A 24,491-nucleotide genomic window follows, 5' to 3' on the forward strand; every position below is an offset into this window, starting at 1 on the left:
CGCTCCCGAATCAAATTATCCGAAGTCCACCTAAAGCCCACGAACCCTCAATACACACAAAATGCGTTTCTCACTTTAACCCCTAACCTAAGTTTAATCCCACATCACCTAAAACATACCCACCCCTGAAAACCTAATCTAATATGACTCCAAAAAATTCCTAAAATCCAAAGCCCTTCCTAAAACTCAACCCCAATACCCCTAAGCCCTTATCCATATCCAACCCATTAACCCTAATCCACAAACCATTACCCACATCAAATCAATCATCACGTTTTCATAAAAAATGACACATGTCATCACCCCATCTCACCTCCCTCATCAAACCACCAAATCTCATCTCCTTTCTCTAAAAAATTAACTACCCTATTTCAAATATGAATAGTGGCGACTCCAAAACCCCCCTCCAAAGTGGTTGATATATTCAAAATTGAATAAATCACGTGTCCACGGCTTGGCGACTCCATTGGGGAGGGAAGGCTCTACCCTTGTGTCAACTCGACCATTTAAAAAAAAAATACAAAATATTCTTATTTTCAAGCTAACATTATTTGTTGTATATGTTGTGTTTGTTGTTTAGGTGGATTTATTTTTCTTTATTTACTCTCTTGGGTAAAAAGAAAAAAAAATTGGTTTCTTCTTTAGTTATTCGATTATTTTTTTAAGCATGCATATCATCAAAAAAATTTTTAAAAAAAATGATTTTTTTGGCCCAAGCCAAGAACCAGAGGCAATGTGCTTCAAAATGAGTAATAAAAAAAAAAAAAATATTTTGCCAAGTGGACAGTCGAACTTAAACTGATTGTAACTTTCTTGTCTGATCACCGATTAACTATTATAGCATATCGATTTGGGGTAGAACAAAATTTTCTTTCAAATGTGACAAAGTCAAAAAGATTGAAACAAGTCAGAATTGATTTTCGAGTCCGTTTACTATTGTTTTCACTAACATTTATGTTCGATTTCTTATAAGAATAAAAAATGAGTATAATAAAAAATTTGCCCAAGCCAAAAACCAGAGGCAATGTGCCTCAAAATGAGTATAAAACAAAATTAAAAAAATAATTAAAAAAAAAATTAATTGTTTTTGCTCAATTTGTTCCTTACGTCAGTCTTAATAACTTTCCTCTTGTCCTTTATTTTTGTTTTGAGTTTGAAAGCTTCAAAAGATCAAACGGATTACTTTTTTGTTAAACTTAGGATATACCACTCACCACTTTTTGCTTAATCAAAATGAAAATTCAAAGCAATCTTGGGTTGGATAAACAAAAAAGAAGTCATTTTATGTTAGTTCATTCGTTTAAAAAAATTATAAAAAAATTATAAAAAATATATATATGAAAAAAAAATGAATTGGTCGATACCTAACTATGGATGTGCTATCTTTGTTGATTAATTATCTGAAAAGCCATGGTCTCTATAGGAATATTTTAATGTGCCTACATGATCTTAATGTGGATGTGATGGATTTGGCCTTCTTTGATATATGTGGCATTCATCTATTGATGGTTTGATTTGGCTCACGGGGCCATTCACTTGAAAAATGCCCCGGGCACACCCTATCCTATTTGCACACCACTAGCTCGTTTACTTTATTGTATTGCACGTTTGCATATCCCTAATAGCCAAAGTGGCACTAGTATGTAGCCCAGTTTCCTCGGAAATACGACGTCATTCATGAAAACCACAACTCCAACCACATACCGTAAGATATATAAAACTGGGGCATCAATATCGTTTGATCAGGTGATTCTGAAAGGTATATCGATACACCCATACTGAAGCGACCTGAGCCTTTATCCTATTGTAAGAAGCACAGTCACATGTTCCGATTGCCAACGTAGTACTAGTTCGTGGTCGGTCCCCTCGCAGGATGCTAAAACCATTTATGAAAGCTACAACCCTAGACTCGTATCTATACGGTATATCAAAGTAATCTAAGTTCACTAATTGCACTTCTTGATCAAAATCAGTGCCTAAGCGAGATCCTACCCTGATGTACTATGGTACTAAGGGGATAGACGATGTCTATTTTAGACGATAGGTGACTTAAGAGTGCCCTTGCTCAGCATTGTGCGCCACCTCTCAACTGGGGATTAAACTGACTATTTTTTTCTTTAGAGATGTGAGTTGGAGTCTTAGATTATCACCTATATGGTATATCAAACCAAGTCACCACATACCGTCTGATTGAGTACGCTCGAAAGATATATAGGTGCACTTGGGCAAGGGTAGTTAGATAAATTGCATTACACGTAGTAAACCTAGAGGCTAAAAATCTTCCCATAGGTCACGACTTGAACTTATCATGAGTGTTTCCGGGTTACTTTTCGAAAATAGACATTACAAATTATTAAGATCAGGAAGTTACAGTTTTGTCCTCAAGATAATTAAACTATTTTAACCTGATTCAAAGCTATTATATCAATGGGTGTACCAACCCAATAAAGAATCCATTTTAAATATGGCAGTGATTCATAATGACCTAGTTCATCTCAATTTAACAATCACGATGGATCGGACCATTTGAGTCGAAATGGTATTCAAGTTTTTTTCTTTTTCTGATTCGAGTCCCAACTTATTTTAAAAAAAGAAAAATATTTTTCAAAAGAAAAGAAAAGGAAAAATGATTTACAAAAGATTTATTGTTTGAAAAAAAAAAGAGAAAAAAAAATGACTTACAAAGAGATGTTTTGCATGGACCTTGGAAATGTATTGAAATACTCTTTTGTGTCAACTCAGGATGCTAGCTGTAGGCAATTACCCAACCGACCAGTTGGTCAAAACAACCATCGTGGGGATGCATACCGTAGAGAAATTCAACTTTGGGAAATTCATGTTGAGATGTGCCTTGTACTTCCACAAGTTTTAAATAGATTGGAACATTTTGCGCGTCATGGCTAAGCGTTGGAACCTTATCTTCATATCTTCCACATTGGGCATATGCACTTGTGTCCATGAAGATTATTGTGGCATCATAGGGATATCTACTTCAAGTCCTCTAGTCAAGCCTTCAATGAAGACAGCATATTCTGGTGACCTCGTCACAGGCCTAAACATTTCAAAAGAAGAAGCCAAGGCCTTAGTCCATAATGGGATATTGGATTTAGTACCTTAATTGACTCCATACCACTCTCGCAATCATCCCATCAATGTAAAATCAGAAGCCTGACGAGCCACTAGAGAGTATCGGTTGTATTTAGGAATCTTAGCCCAATACATACTGACCTCCAAAAGTGATGGTCAAGCTGTCCCTAAGTCCTTCATAGACATAGTTTTCCAACTCTCAAGAAAAGCCAACCCTGTACCTCTCACTCTAGCTGAAACCTTCTCAGGTTTAGATACCATAAAAAATGGTAAGGGAAGGGATTTCAAAGAAAATCCTTATCTACTTTATATGTGTCTTTGCGACCGTCTTATAATTGTGGACATTCCTTCAACCCTGAAAGTATAGGTCAAAGCACTTTTCCCAAAGAAACATGTTAGTGCGTTACAACTCAGTCAAGGTTTTGGAGCAATTGGCTGGATTCTCGCCTTGCCCGTCATATTGGTTTGAGATGCCCTTGGTGGATGGCTGATTACCCTGTTTTAGGTACCAGAGGATCATATTATGTCCGTTTGATTGGACTGGAGGAGACATCATTTTACCAACCTTCCTTGATCCCAGAACAGTACGAAGTACCTATACTATTTTCACTGCCTCAACACAAAGAATTCTTTCCTCCCGAACCATTGACTGAAAAGTTAGTACATCTCATTGAAAAGGCCTGGAACAAGCTCACCTTAGGATATCCAGATGGACCAGCAAAGTTTAAAGAGCTTGTCGTTAGAACCAAGAGAAGCAAGCCTAATTGTCCTAGCAATCCTGATGATGATCAAAACAAAGCCAAGCGTCTATATAAAGAATAATCTAATTCAGAGTTATTGAAAGATGTTATTCAACGAAAATCTTATTTGTCAATAATTTTCAATAATTCAATAAAATTATTTTCCTTTAGTTTCTGTGTGAATAATCATTGCATAAATGAATTATTTAATGGGTTGGTGTACAAAATTCAATCTCAGGATTCAGCAAAATGTTATCAAAGGGGTAACACAGAAATTGATAATCCACCCCAAATGGGTCCCCAACCCATATCCACTTCGAAATGGGTCCATGACCCATATCCACCTCAAATGGGTACACGATCCATATCCATCTCAGATTGGGTTCACGACCCATATCCAATTTCAAATCAAACCCATGACCCATCAGTGATCTAACAAAGATGACAACCAATCAAACAACTCAACTTGTTTCAGTTAAATCTACTTTTTCAAAATGTCATACCGACTCCGTGTCGATGCTAGCTTCGGTTGATGCAATTTCTTTTTTTTTAATATTTTACCGACTCCGTGTCGATGCCAGTCCTGTGTTGATGTAATTCCCTTTTTAAAATTTTAAAAAAAAAATTTATCGACTCCATGTCGATGCCAGTCCCGTGCTGATGAAATTCTCTTTTCAAAATATTTTACAAACTCTGTGTTGATGCCAGCTCCATGCTGATGTAATCGCTTTTTAATTATACCGACTCTGTGTCAATGCCAGCTCCGGTGGATGTAATTCTTTTTCAAAAAAAAATTTACCGACTCCGTGTCGATGCTAGTCCCGTGCTGATGAAATTCCCTTTTCAAAATATTTTACCAACTCCGTGTTGATGCCAGCTCCATGCTAATGTAATCATTTTTTAATTATACCGACTCCATGTCGATGCCAACTCCGGCTAATGTAATTCTTTTTCAAAATGTTTTACCGACTCCGTGTTGATGTTAGCCCTGTGCTGATGAAATTCCCTTTTCAAAATATTTTACCAACTCCGTGTTGATGCCAGCTCAGTGTTGATGCCAGCTTCATGCTGATGTAATCGACTTTTAATTATACCTGCTCCATGTCGATGCCAACTCCGACTGATGTAATTCTTTTTAAATGTTTTACCGACTCCGTGTCGATGCCAGCCCTGTGCGGATGTAATGTTTTTTTTATTTTACCGACTCCGTGTCAATGCCAGCTTCGGCTGATGTAAATCCCTTTCAAAATATTTTACCAACTCCGTGTTGATGCCGGCTCAGTGCTGATGCCAGCTTCGTGCTGATGTAATTTTTTTTTCTCAAACAATCCAGCTCCACGCTGACGAACCACATTTTCCTTTTAGGTGTTATCTTGAATAATTGTCGAACTTAATAAAACATCATGCATGTTCCTTTTTGTGAACAAAACAGTAACGTTTGGTCTTCTGTACGCACAAGGTGGCCAAACGAAAGAAGTACAAACACCCTAAGAAGCCTCGGTATTTCCTTCAATCTACAGGAACATATGTTGATGGCCATTTTGAGTAGTACTAACTTTCTACAAGCGCAAGTCGCTCAACACCAAGCATCTGGATCAAATCTGAAACCCCCTGAACAGACACGACCAGATCAACAGACCACCCCACCTCCTACTATGCCAATGTATCAAGGCCCTCCACTTTACATCCCACAGAATCAACCACCTCCGGTGGTAATCCCAGACGATGAGTGTGACATTAGGGTGCCCGAGGCCAAAAATGCCACTGATGACAAAATGGCCCAGCAGATTGAGTCTCTCCAAGAAGAAATGAAACGGATGAAGGGTACAAATACTTTAGGAGGGACAAGATTCAGGGACCTTTGCTTCTATCCCAACACCCAGCTACCAGCTAAGTTCAAATGCCCGGAATTCAAAAAATATAATGGCATTGGGTGTCCTCTGTCGCACCTCAAACTATACTACGGATTGATGTGCCAATACGGCGAGGATGACAGATTGTTGGTACAGTTGTTTCAGAGAAGTTTAACAGCGTCGGTTCTCAAATGGTTATCATGGTTGGACCACTCACTTATCAAGAACTGGCAAGACTTGGTTGAGATGTTCTGGCGCAACTACAGGTTCAATACAGATATGGGGTTGGATCGGAATGATATGACTAGAATGACGAGGAAGTAGAGGGAAACAGTAAAAGAATACGCCCAGAGGTGGTGAGAGTCAGCTTCCCAGGTACGGCCTGCTATGACCGAACAAGAGATGAACACCACGTTTATCTCTATATTGGGACATTCAATCTACACCCATCTCGTAGGACATACCACTGGCACTTTCTCAAATCTTGTTCAAGTAGCAGACCGGGTTGAGAACGGGATCCGAACTGGTTTAATATTTGACTTTACATCCCTAAGTGCAGCAGCAGGGACATCAGCACAGAAAAAGTCAGTACCTTTTGTCAAAAAGAGAGAGAAAACACAAGTTAATAATGTACAACCTAGTCAACCTCTCTTTATTCAAACACCAGTTCAGAGGCCACCGATACCACAAGTACCTTGGACACCAGTACCTCGAGCTGCCTGGGCTCCAGTACCACAAAATCTTTTCCGGATGGTTCCTCCACAGACCATGCCAACACAGCCTGCACCACAATATGGACAGAATCAGCAAGCATGGCCTAATAGAGTTAACAGGGTATTTACCAGATTGCCAATGACATTATTAGAATTACTCCCGATCTTGCTTAGAGGAGAATATCTCGCTAAAAGGCCATCAAATCTAGAAGCTGAGAATAGACCAGGATACAACCCCAACTTGTTTTGTGAATTTCATATGGGTGGTCCAGGGCACTCTACAGATCAGTGCTGGCAACTCAAACATTAGGTACAAAACCTGATAAATAAGAAGGCTCTCATACTGGACGGGCCCGTAAACCCACCTCAACAACAGAATATCAACCAAAACCCCTTACATACTAGCAATAGAAGGGGAGGTGGGCACATAGTAAATGTCATTCTTAGGGAACTCGATTTTAATCCATCAACTTTGATAGCTCCTATCGGGTCGAAGATTAGAATCCACCTAACAAGTGAGCCAGAGACATCAACAGTCAGCATCGTCAACCAGTACACGACAAACCAGCATCGAAATACACGATCGCCGCTGAAAATGGCTGATCTTACCATCTATCCTACTCACCAAATTCCCAATGCTACCACTCGACCACCACTCGTCATACCCTATACATCGCCAAATCCTCAAAACTCGATTCGACCCCCCTTCACATACCCTACCATTCATTCTCATGACCACCTCTCGTTATTCCTTACACTCCATCATCCCTCCAAATAGCTCTCCCCATCGCCACGACATCCAAATCACAACCGCCAACTCTTATTCTCAATGTAAAACCCGATCCATCCCCAATCACCATACACTCACCAAAACCATTTCCATACAACTCTAACCAAGCAGTCTCCTGGAGCTATGAGACCACTATCACCACGTCAGCAGGGGTCGAGACAATGAAAAAAGCGATGGTGGCCAACATTGGCCACATGACATAAGTTGGGAAGTGCCAAAAAGTACCAGTAAAAAGGATAAACATCAGGGAAAAAACAAAAGAGACAGCAAAAGAAACAGTGGATGAGGAAAAAAGAAAGGAAAAGGGACAGGGGTAAGATAAACGAAGAGGACAAGGAAGAAAAAATAGGAAAAGTGTCAGATAGAGAAACAGTAGACTTCATTAAGCTTATTCACAAGAGTGAGTATAACGTAGTGGACCAACTGAACAAACAATCGGCTCAGATTAGCATTCTGGGTTTGCTACAAAAATCAGAGGAACTCCAAGAAGTACTGTTGAGAGTTCTTGGAAAATCACATGTACCTTCGACCACTTCACCCGCATAGTTGGAATAAACAGTGGGTCAAATCATGGCTCCCAACCCCATCATCTTCACAGAAAGTGAATTTGTGCCAGAGAGGCAGGGGCATGTTGAACCGTTAAATATCATAGTCATGTGCAAGGGCATGATGGTTGCAAGGGTGTTAATCGATAATGGTTCAGCGCTCAATGTTTGTCCTCTCGAAATATTTTGAAAACTTAACACTCACTGGTCACATGTTAAACCCAACAATAAGGTTGTCCGAGGTTTCAACAGTTCGAGAAAGGACTCTCTGGGAAAGATAGATTTACCAATCACTATAGGACCCTGCACCTTCGAGATAACATTCGAGGTCATGGAGATACCTATAACCTTTAACTTACTGCTGGGTAGGCCATGGATCCATATTGCTGAGGCAGAGGATGATATCCGTCTTGGCAGAGAACTTAATCCCAGTCGGGAGAACTCTGGACGTCCCTTTCATCGATATAGAAATGACAAATGATAAAGTATTATACCATTCTTATCAGTTTGCTGTCGTTAACCATGTTGAAAAAGGGAAAGAGAAGGTGAAGGCAGAACTATCAAGGGCAAATCTGATGATTGGTCGGGTCTTGAAAAAGGCAGGTTGCCAACCCAGGCAAGGGTTAGGACCAGGAGGAAAAGGGAAAGCTACGCTGGTTGAAGCAAAGAAGCATACTCCTTATTTCGATTTGAGATTCAGGCCCACGAAAAAGGATATTACCTAAATGAACAACAAAAAGAGGGAACTTCGGTTAACCAGAAAGCAAACTTGTGAGCCTAATGTCTGGAATTTGGGTAGAGTTCCTCATATTAGCATCAACTTCTCGAAATCACAAGTCAGACCCGACAGTTTATCAGAACCACTGTCGACAAAACCAGTAAGAAAGCCAAAAGTGATAAATTTCAAACTTGTGCACATTCAAGAAGACTCAATTGTCGAATCCCAACCATCCTTCGTAGAAAGCATTGATATCCTATTCAATGGGGATTCTGATGAAAGTTTATTAGAGACCACTCCAGAATCAACCAAAGTAGAAATCACCATGAGCCAAGAGAAAGAATCACCCTTCCCCATTGGCATCGACTAGGCATCAGTCATCATCCCACCGAGTTTGGGGGGAACTATGTCCAACTCTGACAACAATCAATCGGAGATCATGGTCATCTCTGAACCACCGACCAAACCACCCAACAAATCACTTTCTCATCTCATCTACCCCCTTAGAAAAGGGGAAACTTTGAATAATTGAGAGGAATTTCCTATTACACTTGAGGCTACTGAGGCTTCCAAAAAAAAGCCGTTAAGCAAAATCAATTTGCCCGAGGATCATAACGAGCCTTTGTCTTCAGGTAAAGACCGTTTTGAGGGCTTCTTATCTTTATTAATGCATGACTGCTCTTTTTATTTTAGATGTGCGAAAAATAGTACTCAAAAACCAAAAAAAATCAAAAATTCTTCAAAAATCAAAAAAGTTAAAAAGTCTTCAAAAAACAAAAAAATCAAAAAGCTTTCAAAATCTCAAAAAAATAGATATCTTCCAAAAATAAAAATAAAAAAGTTTTCTCAGAATTTAAGGGATTTGTCTTATTCGAATGGACCTTTGGACAGAACAGAATATGAAAGGGATGAGTATGACTTTGATTTCGAACTTGATTTCGACCTCATGAGAATTGAAGAAAAGTCAAAGGACAAAGTCGAATACCCTCCTAAAGAAATCAAAGACCTTCTAGACCGAAATGAAAAAGGTGTTCAACCAAATATTGAATCGGTTAATCTCGGCACTGAAGATGACCCACGTGTTGTAAAAATTGGAGCCTTGTTAATCCCTCAACAAAAAGAAGAAATGATTGAACTACTGTGCAATTATCAAGAAATCTTTACCTGGTCCTATAGATATATGCCTGGCTTGGACACAGATCCCGTTGTTCATAAGCTACCGATCGTTCCTGGGGGCAAGTCGATCAAGAAAAAGTTGAGAAGACTCAAGCCAGAATAGACACTCAAAGTCAAAGACGAAGTGATGAAACAGTTCCAAACAGGATTTCTCGTAGTCTCTACGTACTCCGAATGGCTAGCCAATGTTATTCCAGTACTTAAGAAGGACGGAAAAGTACGAATGTGTATCGATTATCAGGATTTGAACAAAACCAGTCCTAAAGATGATTTTTCACTACCTCACATCGACACTCTAGTTAATAGCACAGTAGGGCATGGTATGTTCTCCTTCATGGATGATTTCTCAGGCTACAATTAGATAAAAATGGCAGAAAAAACCAGGAGAAGACAGCATTCATCACACCCTGGGGTACTTTTCATTACAATGTCACGTCATTCGGGCTCAAGAACGCCTGGGCAACTTATCAACGTGCAATGACAGCCTTATTCCACGATATGATCCACAAGGAAATGGAAGTCTATGTGGATGACATGATTGCTAAGTCTAACTTGGAGGAACATCATTTGATAAATTTGATAAAGTTATTCGATCGGCTAAGGAAGTACAGTCTAAGGTTCAACCCGGCAAAATGCGTCTTCATGGCAACGTCAGGCAAATTGTTAAGCTTTATTGTCAGTAGAAGAGGCATTGAGATAGATCCAACAAAGACCAAGTACATTCTTGAGATGAAAGCATCAATATCAGAAAGGGATGTCAGAGCATTTCTAGGTAGAATATAGTATATCAACAAATTCATCGCGCAACTCACACCTATCTGCGAACCAGTCTTTAAACTGTTCAGAAAAGATGTACCAAAAGCATGGAACGAAAATTGTCAAGAAACCTTCGACAAGATAAAAAAATATTTACTCAATCCGCTAGTCTTGGTTCCTCCTACGCCAGGGCGACCCTTACTAATGTATATCTCAGTACAAGAAACGTCTATGGGTTGTATATGGGATAACGCGATGTGTCAGGTCGAAAAGAGCAAGCTATTTACTATCTCAACAAGAAATTCATCGATTATAAGGCAAAGTACTCGGCGCTCGAAAAGACTTGTTGTGTACTGGTCTGGGCATCTCAATGATTGCACCACTACCTCCTCAGCTACTCAACTATGCTTATTGCTCGAATGAACCCTCTCAAGTATCTCTTCGAGAAGCAAGCACTAACAGGTCGCACCGCAAAATGGTAATTACTGTTATATGAGTTTGACATAATCTATGTCACTCAAAAGGCCATCAAGGGGCAAGCTATTGCCTACCACTTAGTTCAGCATCCCTTACCCGACTATGAGCCATTAAAGACAAATTTCCCAGATGAAGCCATCCTGTTGATAGAAGTTGAAGATAGTAACGAAGAGCAAGGTTGAAAGATGTATTTCGACGGAGCTACAAATTAAAAAGGAAATAGAATAGGGGCAGTTTTGATCAAATTAGATGGATCTTACGTTCCGATCGCCATCCGATTGAAATTCCAATGTTCCAATAACGAGGTAGAGTATGAAGCATGTATCGCAGGGTTAAAAGCAACAATCGACTTAGAAGTGGATGAAATCGATGTATTTAGAGATTCAAGTCTAGTGGTCTATCAGACAACCAGATAATGGAAGACTCAAGAACAAAGATTAATCCCTTACCATGAGTACTTGGAAGAACTAAGCTCAAACTTCACCAGGATCTCATTCACTTACATGCCACGAGCCAAAAATCAGTTTGCAGATACACTGGCCATGCTTACTTCCATGATTAGAATTTCAAAGGACCTAGTCATTGATACTATCGAAATTGGCATCCAAGACGAACCAGCCTATTGTTTATTAGTGGATATAGCAGAGCCCAAGGAGAAATCGTGGTATTCAAACATCAAGGCATACTTAGAAGATTGAACTATCTCGTCAGATATAACGGTAAATGAACGAAGGACCATCCAAAGATTGGCAAGCCAATTCTTCCTAAGTAACGGGACTCTGTTCAAAAAATCACATCACGAGGTTCTTCTCCGTTGCGTCACAAAAGCAGAGGCTAAACGATTGATCGAAACTGTACTTGGTGGAGTTTGCGGACCTTACATGAATGGTCACATGCTTGCCAAGAAGATCATGAGAATGGGATATTACTGAACTACAATGGAAAGCGATTGCTATTAACACGTTCGTAAATGTCATCTCTGCCAGATCTATGCCAATAAGATCAACGCTCCGCCTTTAGAATTGCACAATATGACTACTCCTTGGCCCTTCTCACTCTAGGGCATGGACGTTATTGGGTAGATTTTCCCAAAAACTTCAAATGGGCATCGCTTCATCCTAGTTACTATCGATTACTTCACAAAATGGGTAGAAGCGGCATCCTATGCCAACGTTACAAAAAGTAACGTCCTAAAGTTTATCAAGAATAACATCATCTGTCGGTGTGGACTTCCCAACGGAATAGTAACTGACAATGTCAAGAACTTCAAGAACAAGGATATGATCAAGATGTGCAAAAATTTCCAGATCACTCATCACAACTCTGTACCTTACAGACCCAAGATGAACGGTGCAGTTGAGGCTGCCAACAAGAACATCAAAAGAATCATCGAGAAGATGGCAGTCACATACAAGGATTGGCACGACATGTTGCCTTTCGCTTTTTACACCTATCGGACTTCATTTCGAACCTTGACTGGGGCAACTCCGTACTCGTTGGTATATGAAATGAAAGCAGTCTTACCCGTCGAGGTTGAGATTCCCTCCCTCCGGATCTTAAAAAAAATAGAGCTAAATGAAACAGAATGGGTTCAGGCTCAGTTCGATCAGTTGAATTTGATAGAGGAGAAACGACTTGCAGCTATCTATCACGGCAAATTTACCAACGGCGAATCGTACGTGCTTACAACAAGAAAGTCAAACCACGAAATTTTTTACCAGGAGACCTTGTCATAAAAAAGATTTTACCAATCCAAGAAGACGCCATGAGAAAATTTTGACCGAACTATGAGGAATCATTTATGGTAAAAAAAGGTAATGACGGGAGGAGCTCTAATTCTCACAGAAATTGACGAACAAGTCTTCTCGCAACCAATCAATGCTGACACTGTCAAGAAATACTATGCCTGAGAACTGATATTGAGATGACGAAAGGTCATCTTTGCTATCCTGAAAACAACTATCTAACCCTAGTCAGCCCTTTGAGCCATCACGTTCATTTCTTAACCTAAGACTGGGGCAAGTCAATGTTAAAAAGAAAAGCATCAAAGTACTCCTGGCCCGACCACTTGATACAAATACAAAAAAATTGTGAACGGCTAAAAATACAAAAAAGTCAAAAATTGAACACTTGATCTTGAGCTCGACCCAAATCTCCAGCCTAAACAAGTTCAAGAGACGCTGGGAGGAGACATAAATCACCTTTTCGAAATAAAAATAGACAAACCCCACATGTAACCCACTCTAGATAGAACCAGATCTTAAAATTTTTGTATCCTTTCCACTACCCTAAACTTAAGCCAACGTTTCGTCCCACCAAAAGTCCTTTCGGATCAGGGAATGTTCTAAGGCTTCACATTGACAATGGTAACACCAATGATCTTGTAACTTGATCCGGACCTCAAGTCTTATTAGTCGTTGGAAGACTCGAGAGGGGAGTCCAGACCAGATATTCGAAAAACAAGAATACTTGAAGCGTAGAGTAGCCGATCTCGCGGCTCAACTTGAGTTACCAAACCATGAAAAATCATCAGCACACTCGAGAAGAGAATATAGATCGATCACTCAAGAAAGAGTGTCATTACAAAAGTAGAGTCGCCAATCTCGCAGTTCAATTTGAGTCACCAAGCCACAAAGATACAAAGGCTCCAAACAAGATTTGTAATGTAAAAATCTAAAAAAAAATGCAAGCACAGTCTGAAAGGGCATAGTGAAAATTCGAAAGGGCGGTACAAGTAAAAGAATCAGATTATGGCAAGATCAAAGCCACTGGCAAGATGAAAATCTCATAAAAGGGCGTTGATGCGTAAAAACGTGGAAATCGGGTTTGGTGAAAATCGTAATTGGCACTAGGGGCAAAAATGGTATAAAAAAAAAAGATTAACTCCTGGCCCGCATGAGTATAAACTGTGAACGGCAAAAATTTCCTGAAATCGCAAGTCCCACGCTCAATTGATTTTCACCTAGTACTGGGATACTGGGGATGACTCTAAAAAGAGCCAAAGAGCTACTAACATCTATATCCTCAGTAGTTGGCAAAAACACATAAATCATCGAAGTAACAAAGATTTTTTTAAAGTGTTCATATTCTACAAAGACAAATCACAAAAATTCAAAACGTTTTCAAAACTACTATTTTGGTGATGATGAAAAATCTAGGACTGATTCAAACTTCATGTTTTCAAAGTAATAGATACACCTTAGGCCAAGTAAGTAAAAAACCTATTTTCTTTTTATTTCAAAAGTTTCATATTACATTTTTTACTAACAAAAAGAAAATACAAAATATATTGTGTCAATCACATGTCTCGATGAGAAATAAATCGAGTCTCTCTTCCAAAGTACGAATTCGAATAGTTTGCCCCACCATCACCATCTCGACGTCCGAAGCATCACGACTCATTAGGTAAGACACGAAGGCATCGAAGCAGAGACCATGAGCAAGCCTCTCCTGAGATCACTCTCCAGGCCTATTGAGGCAGATAAACCATTGATCATCGAGCTTGCGATTTCAGCAATGGAAGAGTTGATCCGAATGGCCCAACTTGGGGAACCCTTATGGATGTGTGGCCTTGACGATACTTATGAGATTCTAAATGAAAAATAGTACATGGGAACTTTTCCTAGGGGAATTGGGCTGAAACATTTTCCTTATGGATGTGAATCAGTGGTCCACTGTGTTTTCTAGCATTATTTCAAGAGCAATGAATCTCGATGTCTTATCAACAGGCGCAGCAGGAAACTACAATGGAGCCCTTCAAGTGATGATAGTAGAATTCCAAGTCCCTTCACTTCTTGTTTCGACCCGAGAGCATTTCTTTGTAAGGTATTGTAAACAGCACTCCGAGGGAATTTGGGTGGTTGTCAATGTGTCCTTGGACCATTTACGTCCTAGCCCGATATTGAGATGTCGAAGAAGGCCATCTAGCTGTGTAACCCAAGAAATGCCGAATGGATACTCCAAGCTTGTATGGATTGAACATGTTGAAGTGGATGACAAAGCAATTCACATTATATATAAATCGCTGGTTAACTATGACCTTGGATTTGGAGCAAAGCGATGGGTTGCTACCTTAGATCGACAGTGCGAATGCCTTGCAAGTGTTATGACTAATAACATGCCAGCTAAAGATATTGGTGTGATAACGAATCAAGAAGGGCGAAAGCTAGTTGAGAGAATGGTGATGAGTTTTCGTTCTGGTGTGAGTGTTTCTACCACTCACACATAAACCACATTATCAAGAAGTAGAGTTGAAAATGTAAGGGTCATGACCAAAAAGAGCATAGACGACCCAGGCCGACCTCCTGGTATTGTGTTAAGTGCATCCACTTCTTTCTGGCTTCCTGTTCCACCAAAAAGAGTCTTTGATTTCCTCCGGAATAAGAATTCTTGTGATGAGCGGGATATCCTTTCTAACGATAGTGTTGTTCAAATGGCCAAGATCCTGGTAATTGTGTATCTCTACTGCGAGTAAATACTTCAAATTTCAACCAGAATAACATGCTGATATTACAAAGAGTAGCACCGATACAACAAACTCGTTCGTAGTTTATACTCCTGTTGATATTGTTGCAATGAATGTGGTTCTTAATGAGGGTGACTCAGACTATGTAGTCCTCCTACTTTCAGATCTTGGTTGATTCAACTCCAACAACAAAACTCCCTCTTGGATCTGTGGCAACTGTTAACAACCTTATTGCTTGCACCATTGAAAGGATCAAAGGCGTCATTATAGAGGACAATGCATGAATTTGGAGGATTAAGTTATGGTAAAAATAAAGTAAGATAAAAATAAAAATAAAAACCTTTTCGAGTTGCACTCAACTCTGATCTGCCAAAACACGACTGAAGCAACTACTGAATTTCAAAACTCATCAAATCTGAGATCTCACATGAGCTCTACGCTATCGAGATCAAGGAATCAATAAGGCAAAACTCTGTCAGACCCCATCTTGAGTAGCCATTTTTTATGAAGATTATCAATTCAATTGGTAATTTGAAGTCGTGTTTTAAAAAAAATTTCTGGCCCGTACAAATAGAGGTTTAGTCTATTCTTTGAAGTTCTTTACACGCAATTCCTGCAAAGAAGGACAGCTGTAGACACCCCAATTTGAACGGGTCACTACTCGTAAGGATCCAAAAATATCGATTTTTCAACAAAATTTCTCAACGGGCCTCTAAGGCCCAAATCATTAAAAAAGTGATATTTTGATCGAACCGAGGTTCCTAAGACCCCCTAAGAGTCTAATGGGCCCACCAAAAAGAATTGGGACACCCACCACCTTCCCACCTTCACCGCTCCACTCCCGAACCCCAAAAATATATGATTCTCAATAAAAGTTGCCAACGGGCCTAAAAAGCCCAATTCGCCAACATTTGACATTTTGATCAAACCGAGGATTCCTAAAATCCCTAAAAAAATAAATAAATACAAAATGAGACTTGGGATACCCACCACTCTCCACAACCTTCACCGCTCCGCTCCCGAATCAAATTATCCGAAGCCCACCTAAAACCCACGAACCCTCAACACACACAAAATGCGTTTCTCACTTTAACCCCTAACCTAAGTTTAATCCCACATCACCTAAAACATACCCACCCCTGAAAACCTAATCCAAAATGACTCCAAACAATTCCTAAAATCCAAAGCCCTTCCTAAAATCTAAGCCCAATACCCCTAAGCCCTTATCCATATCCAACCCATTAACCCAAACCCAAACCATTACCCACATAAAATCAATCATCACTTTTTCATCAAAAATGACACATGTCATTACCCCATTTCACCTCCCTCATCAAACCACCAACTCCCATATCCTTTCTCTAAAAAATTAACTATCCTATTACTTTTTCTCTAAAAAATCACATCAACCCACACCCCCCTAACTTACTATCATCACTCCCTACTAACCAACCATCATCTTCCCCTAATCTACCCTTATCATTACCTACAAATCCATATCTACAACCTAAACCTACACCCCTCCTCTCAAATCAAACACTCATTATCTCCCATTAATTAAATTTAAACCCCTAATCTCCACACATCTTGCCACATGTCACCATCTCCCTCAACCTCTCAACCACCCTTTTACACCCTCCATTCTCTTAAACTAAACACCACTCAATCACAACCACCCTCTTAAACACCCATTAGCTCACCTCACCAAACACTCCACCTAAATGGTTGGGTAGGATCCAAACCATTTGAGTAAAAAATCACTCATTTACCTTCATTACACAACTACCCTCACCCTAACTCTAAATTTCATACCCCCCACCTTCAAAACGCATGCCATTCTCTACTCTCCCAATATTTCACCCCATCTTACCTCTAAAAATAACTTCCAAACTCTATAAAACTCTCATCATTCTCAACTCTCACTACCTAATGAAAATTTGAGAAAAACCCCCAAGTCTCATAAGAAAATCACCCTCTCTCTCACTATCATACTCAACCCTCTAATCTCAACCCTTTAATCTCAACTCTCAACTCTCAACTCTCTCTCATTATCATACTCAACCTTCAATTCTTCCAACTTATCAACTCAACCATCAACCATCAAAAGTCTAACTCATTATCATAATCAAGATCAAGAAAATAAGACTCATATTTTGGGAGGATAAAGAAGATCAAATCAAGTTCAAGGTGGGTTTGGACAAGGATCACCCCCTTCTCTCTTCCCCACTTCCCTTTTCTACTTCTCCCCCTCTCTACACCTACACACACACACCACCAATGACTTGAAACATCAAAGGGCCCCTTTTTCAATAAGGGTGCCCTCAATGGTTTGAATCAATATTAAAGTCCCTCATACTTGAAGGCACATATCGGATTTTCCAATTCCTTTTTATTTTATTTTTATTTCTCTATCTTTATCTCTCTCTCATTCTTTTCTTTCTTTCTTTCTTATTTTATATATATATAATTATTAAAAATTTCTATATAGCTAAAAGCCATTAGGAATTCTCAAGGAAAGAGTCTTTAGAATGAAGAAAGAGTTGAGAATAAGTTCGAATTTATAGGTTTAAAAATCTCTCCAAAAAAATTAGAAAGTAATGTGGGATTTGTAAATTATTTGAAAAAATGAGCCAAAAAGTGGTTTTACAATCTTCAATCCATGTGAAAAGATATCAACCAATAATAATGTTTTAAATAAAAAATACTTACTGTTACTTTAACAAGAAAGTACACCAATCACAAAGTAACTTTCAAATATCATTTTAAAACAAACTAGATTAATTTTATTTAAATCAATTCTAAATAAATATTAATCATCATTTACTAACATTTATTTTAATATTTCATTCATCTATCTATCTTCTTCTCTGAACCTTTTTTTTATATTACTGGGAGAGAATATTTTGATGCCAATGGCGATGACAAAGCAGTGTTTGCGTGCAACCTGCAAGTAGTAACAAAGGTTTTAGTATTTGAGTAAGGCTAGCCTTACTAAGTAAAATTTTTAATATTACGAAGGGTCATTGAGCTCACCTTGTGGCATCTATAACCATGATCCAATGCCACGTGGACGTGGAGGATAAAATTCTTAGATTTAAAAGAGAAAAAACTTGCAAAAGTTTTCTTTTCACTTTTAAATTTCAAACTAAAACTTGGGTTATGGTGGGGGGATAGTCATCCATTTCAAAATCTTGGATCATGTCCAAAATAAATTATTTTTATTTTGGATTCAAGTTTTTCCATGAAATCTAAATGGTTGTGGTGTTGGATTGTCAATTTGGTAATTTATTTGAGGCCGTAGACCCTGAGTAAGATTTGAAATCTTACTATGTTAATAAGGTAAGTGTGTTATTTTGAATTTTTTTTTTCAGTTTTATTTCATTTTAGGAAATTATTTTTTTGAGAGAAACTCAGTTGTTGGATTGAAAGCAATCCAATGGTCATAGATGCCCCCAGTTACAAATCACGCGTAGCTTAAAACCTTTAAATTATTACAACAACCTCCTTTATCAACTTTTGTTGAATTAGTAAGACATCCCCATCAATTGTGAAAAAAAAAACCATTGATTTTTTACCCCCATCTTCTTCTTCTTATCTTTCTCTCTCTCTTGGATTTCTCTCAATCGAAACCCTCTTTTCTCTCTCCCTCTCCTTCTCTCTCGCTCTCAAATTTATCTTGAGAAGGAACCCTCTCCTTGTGCTAAATTTTGGCATATTCATCCAAACTCAATTCATAAAGGTCTTTGGGGTTATTAGGGAGGGGAACTTTCCATTTTCTTAGGGCAATCACAAGAACCTTTGCCATCCTAGAGAAGGGACTCCTTGAAGGAACCTTGTGCCTATAGAAAGGTGTCCCCACCAAAAACACTAACATTGATATTGCCAGCCCCAATATAGGAAGAGCATTGAGAGGAGAAGGTTCCTTCTCAAGAGAAATTCGAGAGTGAGAAAAAGAGGGGAGGGTTTCGATTGAGAGAGAGAGAGAGAGAGAAAATGAAGAAGAAGGATTTAAGAGAGAGTTGCATTGATTTGAAGAAGATGCGGGTAAAAAATCGATGATTTTTTTTTCCACAATTGATGGGGATGTCTTAGTAATTTCACAAAAGTTGATGAAGGAAGTCATTGTAATAATTTAAAGATTTTAAGTTACATGTGATTTATAACTTAGAGCATCTATAGCCATTGGATTGCACTCAATCCAATGGCTGAGTTTCTTAGGGTGAAACGTGAGATTTTTTTCACTTTATAAAAGTAAGTATTTATCATTGCTTGATTTTTTTAAAAAAAATTCTTCTTTATAAAAAATATATTTTTATAAAATTACTTCTTTTATAGTTACTTTCTACTTATGCAAACACCTCTGATGACTGCTTTTTGAAAAAAAAATTGATTTTAAGAAGTAAAAGTCGGGTTTAAATAGAAGATGTAAGTATTAGATAAGGGAAATGTTCAGCACCCAACCATTTACCCAACCATTTGCCCAACATGTTTTGTCCTACATGGGTTAGAAGTTTTGGAATAGACTGATTTTTGGTGAGGATGATCTCTATGGTGAGGAGATCATCCTCAGTAAAAATCAGCCTATTCCAAAACTTCTAACCCCATTACAAATGATTTATAAAAAATGGATGGTTCACGATTTTTCAACATGTAAACATGGGATTAGAAGTTTTGGAATGGGCTGATTTTTGGTGAGGATCATCTCATCACCATAGAGATCATTCTCATCAAAAATCAGCCTATTCCAAAACTTCTAACCCATATAGGATAAAACATGTTGGGCAAATGGTTGGGTGCCGAACGGGACCGATTAGATAATTCTTAAAATTTAAATAGAAGATGCAAGTATCGGTGAGTTGTGATTTAAAGATTTTTTTTCCGAAAATTTAAAAGAGAGAAAATACGAATGAATCCTTATCCACGAGAAAACAACAAAATAATAATAATAATCACGTGTTCGCCTAAAAGCGGAGGTATTATTATTAAAAGATTCCCAAACAGCAGAATGCCAAAAATGTAAGCCTGGGGAGGACGTGGTCCTCAAGCTTTCACAGCGAATCGCCAAGAAAATCTAAGCGTAGAGAAATAGGAATGATGTCCATCACTGGCTGACACTAATGATTCTCTGGATAAGAATGGGGATTTAGACATACCCCTCCACGTTTTTATAAATATCTAAGATCACCGCTTTTGTTTCAAATTGATGGCATGCCCCCTTGACTTCGATCTAACTAATAAACTAACCCGGAAATAACCTAAATGCTCTTATAGCCGAAAACCCTTTATTACTCTTGTGAAAGACACCAGTAATCATCATTCTCTTGGATAACTTCTACTTAAAATTATATCATTTTTTATTTTTTCTATAAAAAAATTATTTTATTCACGAGACTTTCTATTGAAATGATAAAATCTTTAAACGTGAAGATGAAGGTTAAAAAAAAAAAAATCTAAGATTTTCTATAAGTGGAGAAGGTAAAGTTCAAAAGATGAATTAAAGATTAATGGGTTGAGATTCATCGACTTGTAAAAGAAACTAATAAACAAATGCCCATCCTCAAGATCCGTGTTTTATCCCAACCATTTAAACCGATTCTAACCAAAACTAATTTACCATAGAGTTTAAAAACGTTGAAAATGACTGGTTTTGGAAAAAAGAATTCAAAGGTTTTCGACTAGAGTTTGAAGAGGAGAGCATTTAGGTCATTTTTCATTAGTCAGTAAGAGAAGACCAAGGTAAAGGAGGAAATTCATAAATTTGAAAAGATAAGGGGTATTTCAAATATTATCCAAAATATGAAGGGGTATGTCTAAATCACCTGGATAAGAATGACAAAATAAAACAGAGCCACGTCAGTCATTCGGTATGTGGATAAGGACCTTCCGTCTTCCTCGTCGTTTTCACCATTCCTATATATATATAGTAAACTCACAATCTCTTCTGTCCATCAAAATTCAAAACGTATCTTCCATTGATATATTCGAAATCGAATATATATATTTTTTCTTCTACTCTGCATTTTTATTTAAAATTAAATTCTGATTTTTTTTCATTTATTATTATTATTATAAAAGGGGAGAGTAAGAGATCGATCGGTGAGTTTAAGTTTGATCAAAGAAATGGATTCTGCAATTGGGATGGTGAATGGTGGATCATGGATTAATCAGAGCCGTTGGATGAAGAAGAGAAAAGAGATGAAGTTTTGTTGTTCTTCGGCTAGGCTGACTGACCAGTATAGAACGCTAAGAATCCAACCTGGTGCTTCCGAAAGAGAAGTCAAGAAAGCTTTTAGACAGCTTGCTTTGGAGGTGGGTCTTTTTTTTTAAATTATTTTATAAGAATTAAGTTGAAGTTTGGCATGTTTTTGTTTTCATACCCATAATTGGTTGTTTGAATGGATCTTTTTTTCTGATGGGCTCGATTTGTTTCTTCAATTAAGAAGGAATGTGAAATGTTTTTTTATTATTGGATTATTGAAATATTTTTTACCCCTAAAAAACTTGTTTTTTTTTTTTTTTGGTTATGTTTTTCTTTTTCAACCTTTTCTTCATATGGCTATTTAATAACTATTCTTAATTTCATAAATTTTCCTCTGTATTTCGTGGACAGTTTGAATTGGTACTCTCTGCTACAGAATTTGTAATTGCGTCCTTTTGAGTTTTGTCTTTTGGCAACAAAAAAAAAAATCCTAATTTATTTACTTAACGTTAATTTAATAAACGAGTAATTTCGTTATTGTTTCATAAAGATTTTATGATTTAAAATTTGTTATTTTGGATTACTCTTAATTTTGTTTTTTTTTTTGGCAGTATCATCCAGATGTATGTAAAGGAAGCAATTGTGGGGTCCAATTCCACCGTATTAACGAAGCATACGATGTACGTAATCATAATTATCTTTACTGGCCCCACAGACCCTACTACATGTATAATCAAAACCGCTACTTACACTGTTTTTATTTCGGATTGGTGCACTACAGGTTGTGATGAGCAATTTGAGGGGAGAATCTATCGATGTGAGCTTGTACGATCAAATCAACGGTGAAGATTATGATTATGGTGAAGATAATGAGTCGATGAGGGGCATGTGTGATCCTGATTGGGACTTGTGGGAGGAGTGGATGGGATGGGAAGGTGCAGGTATTCGGGACTACTCATCTCATGTCAATCCCTATATTTGAAAACATAGAGTAGGGTCCACCAGTTGTATACACATACTGTATGTAGTATTTGAACACTTCCATGTAAAGAAAGCCAAGTGAAGAGGGGCTTTGATTGGTGGAACAAAGAAATTTATTTAATAATGTTATTGAGTTATTTTCAATTGGATTCGATCTGTTCATTAGCAATCTTTTGAATTAAATAATAGAAAAATATTAGCCAGCTTATACGTTTGAGTTATTTTTAATTGGATTTTATCTGTTCATTAGCAATCTTTTGAATTATATAATTTAAAAAATATTAAGTTGTTGCGGTCGGTCACAACGTTGTTGAACTTTCTTGTGTTGGATAACCAATGAAACGCTGATATATGGAAAGAATTAGGTCTATGGTAACGGGGTAACCCCAGCCTGAAAAAATGCCCATAATCGATGGTCCAAACCTTCAAATTTCATAAAATTTTACGAACCTAGAATTCAAATGTACTTCAAATTAATAGAAGGATGAGAGAAATTCTATTACTCTAAACAATTGAATCTGAGGAACATCAAGAATTTTAACGACATTCATTCATCGACATTTGCCTTGGCCCATTGAATTTTCTAATTTCCACATAGTGATATTATTCAGTGTTTTAAAATTTGGATTGGTTGATCTGACCAGTTTGGATCAGATCTGTAGGCTTCTACGGGTCTTACAATGTGAAAAAAAAGTTTAAATTTGATGGTTTTGGGCCCTCGAATTTTTCATTGTCAAATTTTTTTTGTTTTACGGACTGAAATTATCAAATTTATGAAGGATGAGAGAAATTTGACAGTTCTAAGCCGTCAAATCTGGGAACATTAAGAATTTTGATAGTTCTAGACCGTCAAAATTCAATTTTTAAAATTCGTTGGCCTTAGCCTGTAAATTTTTTTCTATCAAATTTTCCAATTTTCATGTAGTGTCTAGTCAACCAAAAAACCCTTTTTGAAAAAACCAATTGTTCCACCCGATTCAATCGGTTCAACAAATGACCTGACCACCTTTTGGGTGATTTTTAACATATCCCTCGACAATTTGGTGAATATTTGAGATACCTCATGTGTTTTAAAATTGATAATCAAACTTAGTAAGATTTTAATTGTTGGGTCTACATGCTTATTATTTTGGGACTTGATCCATACTTTGAAAATGAACATCCATTAAATTATTAAATTTAAATCTGAGGGAAATTTTTTTTTCTTTTTTATTATTTTTTATTTGTAAAAGTGGGTAGATATTGCAAAATGAATCATAAGGGCATTTAAGTAGTCTTAATTAGTCTATAACAAAGGACTAAGGTCAAGGGGCTTTCCATAAAGTTAGAAAATAGAAAAGAATCTTATAAGGGCATTTAAGTCATTTAAATCTATTATTTTATTCCATAATTCTTATATTATGACAACAAAGGAGGGCCTTTTTCTTTTTCATCCTTTTCTCCAATGGAACCCTAATTTTCAACATTTTTTTGTGATTCCTCCTTTTCTGTTATAAAACTTTCCCGTGCCTAGATCATCTTCATCTAAGACCTTATCATATTTTTGACACTTATATTTTAGTGATTTTCATCTAAGACCTTATCCTATTCTTGACAGCTACATTTTAGCGACTCTAGTGGGGGCACACGACTTTCATAGTTGAAGAGGATGTTGAGAATGTAAAAGAAGTTCTCGATAGTTTTTCGATGAAAATTGATCAAATTTGAAGTTATAGAGCAATATTTTGGTCTTCTTAGTGAGATTGGGAGTGATTCGGTAGATTTTTCTCTTATTTGATTTAAATGTTTTGGCTTTCAGTTTTGATTTCTCATCTCTATACGAGTTTTAGGTAGAGAGATGTTTGGGAGATATCTGCTCTGTTTCTCTTGGAGGTCACACATGTCATTGAAAGCACCTCGACACATTTTACTCTAAAATAAAAATTAAATTTTTTTGGTGATTGGGGTATTTTTAAGGATTGGGAATCGCCACCTAATTTAGGTCTAGGAAC

The 24,491-nt window shown here is 37.6% G+C and overlaps 1 protein-coding gene and 1 pseudogene across 1 annotated transcript; both read left to right on the top strand.

The window, feature by feature from the left end:
• Positions 1-14,290: 14,290 nt before the first annotated feature.
• LOC147393172 (homeobox-leucine zipper protein MERISTEM L1 pseudogene) lies at positions 14,291-15,604 on the top strand (annotated as a pseudogene).
• Positions 15,605-21,265: 5,661 nt separating this feature from the next.
• LOC147393173 (chaperone protein dnaJ 8, chloroplastic-like) lies at positions 21,266-22,649 on the top strand. The gene is made up of 3 exons (XM_086456982.1): positions 21,266-21,629; positions 22,131-22,199; positions 22,301-22,649. The coding sequence occupies exons 1-3, from the start codon at positions 21,441-21,443 to the stop codon at positions 22,499-22,501; spliced, it is 459 nt and encodes a 152-aa protein (XP_086313108.1). The 5' UTR covers positions 21,266-21,440; the 3' UTR covers positions 22,502-22,649.
• The last annotated feature ends 1,842 nt before the right edge of the window (positions 22,650-24,491 follow it).

The sequence above is a fragment of the Akebia trifoliata genome, chromosome 10, assembly GCF_017979445.1.
Source record: "Akebia trifoliata isolate Shusen 1 chromosome 10, ASM1797944v1, whole genome shotgun sequence".
NCBI lineage: Eukaryota > Viridiplantae > Streptophyta > Magnoliopsida > Ranunculales > Lardizabalaceae > Akebia > Akebia trifoliata.